This window comes from Cavia porcellus, unplaced genomic scaffold (assembly GCF_034190915.1).
Source record: "Cavia porcellus strain 051 isolate PalLab524CR breed Dunkin Hartley unplaced genomic scaffold, mCavPor4.1 scaffold_8, whole genome shotgun sequence".
Taxonomy (NCBI): Eukaryota; Metazoa; Chordata; class Mammalia; order Rodentia; family Caviidae; genus Cavia; species Cavia porcellus.
The window spans coordinates 48,155,266-48,161,174 of NW_026947491.1; the positions used below are offsets into that span (position 1 = coordinate 48,155,266).

The 5,909-nt window shown below is 34.0% G+C and overlaps 1 protein-coding gene across 1 annotated transcript; it reads left to right on the top strand.

Annotated features, from left to right (window-relative positions):
- The first annotated feature begins 2,906 nt into the window (after window positions 1–2,906).
- LOC100718886 (olfactory receptor 6C2-like) lies at window positions 2,907–3,842 on the top strand. The gene has a single exon (XM_003476218.3). The coding sequence runs from the start codon at window positions 2,907–2,909 to the stop codon at window positions 3,840–3,842; it is 936 nt and encodes a 311-aa protein (XP_003476266.1).
- Window positions 3,843–5,909: the final 2,067 nt, after the last annotated feature.

Sequence of the window (5,909 nt, forward strand, 5' to 3'; positions counted from 1 at the left end):
TTCCAACCCAAAAGATCATCTAATTTTATTCACTTTGAAAAATTTTCTATTTCAGTAAGGAGAATAATAAGGAAAGCATTGCCTACATGTATAATAATGAAAAATCCACTGATGACACATTCTGAAAAATTGCCAGTAGAAAATTCCATGAGTTCCCATGGTGCCTATGAATATGTTTACAAATAGTTACCACAAGTTTGCCTACAGGTCTCCACAATGCCTGTAATTTTGTCTCATTTAGTTTTTATAGTTGCAAAGTGAATAGAAGCTATTTAAAATCATGAGAGTAATACCACTATGTGAATGATAGTAACTGGTAGAAGGAATGTAGGAGGTCATTAACAGCAAAAATTAAGAGACCATCGAAAAGACATAATTTGTCATGGAGTAGTATAATGTGCCACACCTTCAAAAGTAAGATCTTATGTGATATCATTTTATTAGAGACCCCTAAATACACTGTAAACGCACATATCTGAAAAATCAAGATGAAAGAGATCAGTTAGTTATGCTTCAGAGTCAATTATTTTGAGAACAGTTGACACTGACTATATAGAAAAGGAGAACTTTCATGGAATAATGTTACCTATAATTGTTGTACAGCAATGATATTCCTAGATTTTCTAATATTTTCTGAAGTGTGCAAAGCTGAATTTAATGTCACAGCAAAGGACTTGATGACTGAGTTGAAGACAATGGGATTCAAAGGAGGTAAGTATGTTCCTAAGGTGGGTTGTCACTAAGTCTCAATTTTATCTCTGGAGATTGTTCCTTGTGTGACCCAACTTGATTTCAGAGTTATAGCTTTTTTAAAAAATCAAGATGTTCACAATGACACTTTGCTGAGGTGATGACATAGGTGTGGAAATTGGATCATGATTAGGGTTGACCTTGCCCCACTCTAGTAAGAACAAAAATTTTAATCAATGCATTGAGTCCATTCTTGGAACTATTATATTGGCATCTCAGGGAAATCCACTCATTGATGTGAGAAAAAAATAGCAAGACCTAGAGACACTGACTGGGAACATTTTATTGGTGGTGATTATAATTAATGTATTATAACAAAAGTAGAAACTATAAGGAAGTTATCAACCCAGATTCAGTATTTTAAAGGTGACTTATTGTATTATCATCTTTGAAGTGAAAATTCAACTGTTCATTTACACTACGAAAAAGTTAAGGGAAGAAGACAGTTATCATTGCTGATGGTTATTTACAAAGAATGTGACAATTCTGTAGTAACCCTTGAAATTTAGTAGCAAATGCCATTTTAGTGCAAAAAGATCACAGATAAAATTTTTAAATGTAAGAGCCTTAGTTTAAAAAGTAGAAAATTCATTGATAGAGTAATATCAAGAAATCCAAATAAAAAGAAGGTAATTGTGTGTGTGTGTGTGTGTGTGTGTGTGTGTGTGTGTAGAAAAATAACAGTATTGCCATTCTTCCAATAACCCTTCATTAGGTGTTGGCTACATGGCTTGGTTGAGTTTTTTTATTGTCTTAGTTGAAAAAAAGAAACAGAGATGATGCTGGGAAAATGCCAAGGCAGGAATAAAATTGTTTGACAGTGGTTCATAAATGGAAGTTTAGGGAATCCAAAACACCCACCAGTTCTCAAAGGACTTCCCAAGAGAAATCATTCTTAGGCTAAAAATCAAAGAGAATTTGTTGCACTCAAGTTGAATTCAATGACCTTTAAAGAAAGACAGCTTAATGTGGTGGCAAGTGCCTCTAATTCCAGCACTCTTGGAGGCTGAGGCAGGTGGATTACAAGTTTGCAGGCTCAAACCCAGCTTGAGCAATTTAGCAAGACCTCTGTCAAAAATGTAAAAAAAAACAGTGCGTGTAATTCAGTACAAAGGCTCTGAGTTTAACTGCAAGAACTCAATAACTGAAAAAGAAAGAGAGAGAGAGAATATCATTGAGGACATATTGATTCTAACAGGTACTTTCTATAAAATGATTACACACTTAGTGTATGACATTTTCAATTACTACTGTATAAACAATTAGTTTTACTGGGTGAATACATGGAAAAAAAGATAAGGCTACATACATTAAATCAACTTTGTGCACAGTATGAGATATATATGACCATATAACTGAATTTTAGAAAAGAGATCACTACTACTATTTCAAAAAGAGATAGAAAGATTACCACAAACAGATTCTATTTGAAGTCACAAGATTTATAGCTTATAACTACCCCCCAAAGTATATTTGCACTTTATACACATGACAAAAACATTATTTTGTTATAGACGATGGATGTAAACTACGATGGATGGTGGATTTTAGAGAACCTCTACAGCAAGTCCAAACTACTTGTCATGTGATTGTTGAGTTATTGAGGACCAAGCTACAAACAAGATATGAAACTGCTAGAGAACTGTATGACTTCAACTTATAAATAGAGAAAAATGTATGAATAAAAGAAAATCTTAGAAGCAAAGCACTATCAATAAAAAACAACTCAGAATATAAAAAATTAAAATAAATTTAGAAAAATGCAATGGAGGGGTGGAATCTTTAAATTACTGAATTATGGTAAAGTTAACTTGATTTATAAGAATTGTATCTTCAAAAATTACGACAAAATCAGAAACTTGGGGGCTGGGGATTTAGCTCAGTGGCATAAGCGCCTGCCTTGTAAAGCAGGCAGTCATGAGTTCGATCCCCAGTACCGATAAAAAAGAAAAAGACAAAAAAAAAAAAAAAATCAGAAACTTACAACTAACTCCATGAGAATATTGACAATATTAATTACCAACTTGAATAAATTTCATGTGGGCCAGTTATCTGTTTAATTCTCATTGTGTATCATCATAGAATTTTACCTTCCCTATATTCGAATAAAATATCTGATTTTTTTGAATACGGGACAAAAATATCAAGAGTCAGTTATGCAAAACTGTACAATGACAACATTCATTCTCCTAGGTCTAACAGATGATCCAAAAATTCAGAGTTTGCTTTTAATTTTTCTGTTTCTTACCTATTTATTGAGTGTAACTGGGAACTTGGCAATCATCTCACTTACGTTAGTGGATCCTCATCTTAAAACACCAATGTATTTTTTCCTGCAAAATTTTTCCTTCTTAGAAATCTTATTCACATCAGCTTGCATTCCTAGATACTTGTATAACTTATCAACAGGTGACAAGACTATTACCTACTGTGCTTGTGCTACACAAGCATTTTTTACTGATCTCTTTGGAGTAACTGAATTTTTTCTCCTTGCCACCATGTCCTACGACCGCTATGTGGCCATCTGTGAACCCCTGCGCTATAGCATCATCATGGGCAGCAAAACCTGCAGCAGATTCATTCTTTGTTGTTGGATTTCTGGTTTATTAATCATACTCCCACCATTTAGTCTGAGCCAGTCTCTGGAATTCTGTGACTCTAACGTCATTGATAGCTTTCTCTGTGATGTGTCTCCCTTCCTGAAGATTTCATGCTCAGACACGTGGGTCATTGAGCAGATGGTTATAGTTTGTGCAGTGTTGACCTTTCTCACAACACTTTTTTGTGTAGTTCTCTCCTACATATATATAATCAAGACTATCATAAGATTCCCCTCTGCTCAGCAAAGGAAAAAAGCTTTTTCTACATGCTCTTCCCACATGATTGTGGTTTCTCTCACCTATGGCAGCTGCATCTTCATCTATGTCAAACCTTCAGCAAAGGATTCAGTTTCTATTAATAAGGGTGTGATAGTGCTGACTACTTCCATCGCTCCTATGCTGAACCCTTTCATCTATACCTTGAGAAACAAGCAAGTAAAACAAGCTTTCAACTACTCTATCAAAAGAATTGCCTTATCTTACAAGAAGTAAAAGAATGCCGAAGTTGATGAACTAATGTTTCATATGAGATTGGCTCACCAACATATATACACATTTACTGAGTGTCTCTCTCATGTTAAATATTTCACATAAAACACAAAGAAAAACCAGTGATCTTCCTCTCATGCACCATACATCAAGGAACAAATGTATAGCTAAAATGTAAAATAGAGACAACACCACTGCTAAGAATTCTGAAATGAAATTTAAAGGAAAGTTAGCCAAAGTGTCAATTCATGCATATTAAAATATAGATTATGTAGAATTTCTCTGTAATGTTGAAATTATTAAAATCACAAGGAATTTTTCTAAATGAAGGTGATTGAAGGCTACTACCAAAAGTCATAAAAGTTATAAATAAAAAGACAAAAGTATGTGTATTTGAGAAATGAGTTTGATTATTGTCAGCTCAAAAAGCATGCAAAAACCTGACCCAAATATTGAAGCTTTAAAACTAAATTGAAGTTTAAGTCAGACAGACAGTGAATGCAAATTGAATATAATGCATTCATAAAGAAATTATTTAAATCAAGCCAGAAAAGACATATAAACCCCAACCAGTATAGTGCGTGATATTACAGTAAAATTTTTGTTATCAAATAAAACATTATATTTAAATACAGAAGTGCAACAAAATGAAAGTATTTATTATGACATAGTAATGAATAGAGCTCGGAATCAGGATTATTTCAATATCAGAGCACTACACTTATTTAAAAGGCTGTCAAAAAGCAATTAACTATGAATAAATATAAAAATAAATCAAACGCCCTCAAGCAGCACTTATCCAATGAGAGAATTAGTATGTCAGTATTCCTTCTTTTTTTCCCCTCCAGTAAAAAAAAAAAAACTGAGGCATATGTAACACCCCATTCCAAATGTCCACAATGGCATGGCGATTGGTATCTGAGTGGCAATACCTAATTTTTTTATTGTATTACTACATGTTTGCAGTACATGTAGTTTACGATCATCTTGAGGGGTAGCTACATGTACATATGACAATTTTTTTCCTTTGTTTAATCGACTTCCTTTTCCATCCCCTTTCCTCTCTTCTCCAATTCCTCATCCCATTTTGCATTCTTGTTGGTATTATTACACTTAGCTCATACATATCTATCGTCAAGACTATCATAAGATTTGCCTCCTTTCCAGCAAAGGAAAAAGGCCTTTTCTACATGCTCTTCAACACAGTTGTGATTTCTCTCACCCACAGCATCTGCATCTTCATCTATGTCAAATCTTCAATAAAAGACTCAGTGGCCACTAATAAGTGTAGCATACAATTTACTTTGAGATTATTAAACTCTTTTTCATAGAGTAGCTTTATTCCACAGAGTCTACCTTTACCTCCTCCTAGCTTCTCACCCTTGTTTCTTTGGGCCACATGTCTACTGCAAGAGACTCATCCTTTACCACCTTCCATTCATCATTTATTGTTGTCTTCTCTGTACTCTATTTTATCTCACTCAAATAAGATACCATATGGCTCTTAAACTCATGTGTTTAGCTTATTTCACTCAACATTGTATTTTCCAGATGCATTCATTTCCCTACAAATGTTTCAAATTTGCCATTCTTTACAGTCTAGCAGTACTCCATTATATATAAATAGCACATTTTCTTTATTCAATTATCTGTTGATAGATATATAGGCTGCTTTCAGAATTTAGCTATCATGAATTGTGCTAATATAAACATTAGTGTGCATTGTCACTGTAGTACGTATTAAACTCTTCTGGGAAGACACCTAGTGGAGAGATGGCCTGATAATATGAACTTTCTAAATTCAGTTCTTTGAGAAATCACCATACTGATTTCAATAATGGTTATACTAGTTTGCATTCCTACCAACAGTGAAGGAAGGCTCTTTTCCATCACAGTCATGCAATCACTTGTTATTGTTTGATTTCTTAATGATTGCCTTTCTTTCCAGAGTAAGGCAGAATCTTAGCATTGTATCAGTTTGCATTTAGTGCCTGAGAACTTTGAACTCCAGATTACAGTGAATTCCTTGACTTCACACAGGCAGCTCTTCCTACGAGGCAAAACAGCCCC

Bases quoted from the DNA above. Each gene is read 5' to 3' on its own strand.
- LOC100718886 (XM_003476218.3), top strand. From the start codon at position 2,907: ATGCAAAACTGTACAATGACAACATTCATTCTCCTAGGTCTAACAGAT.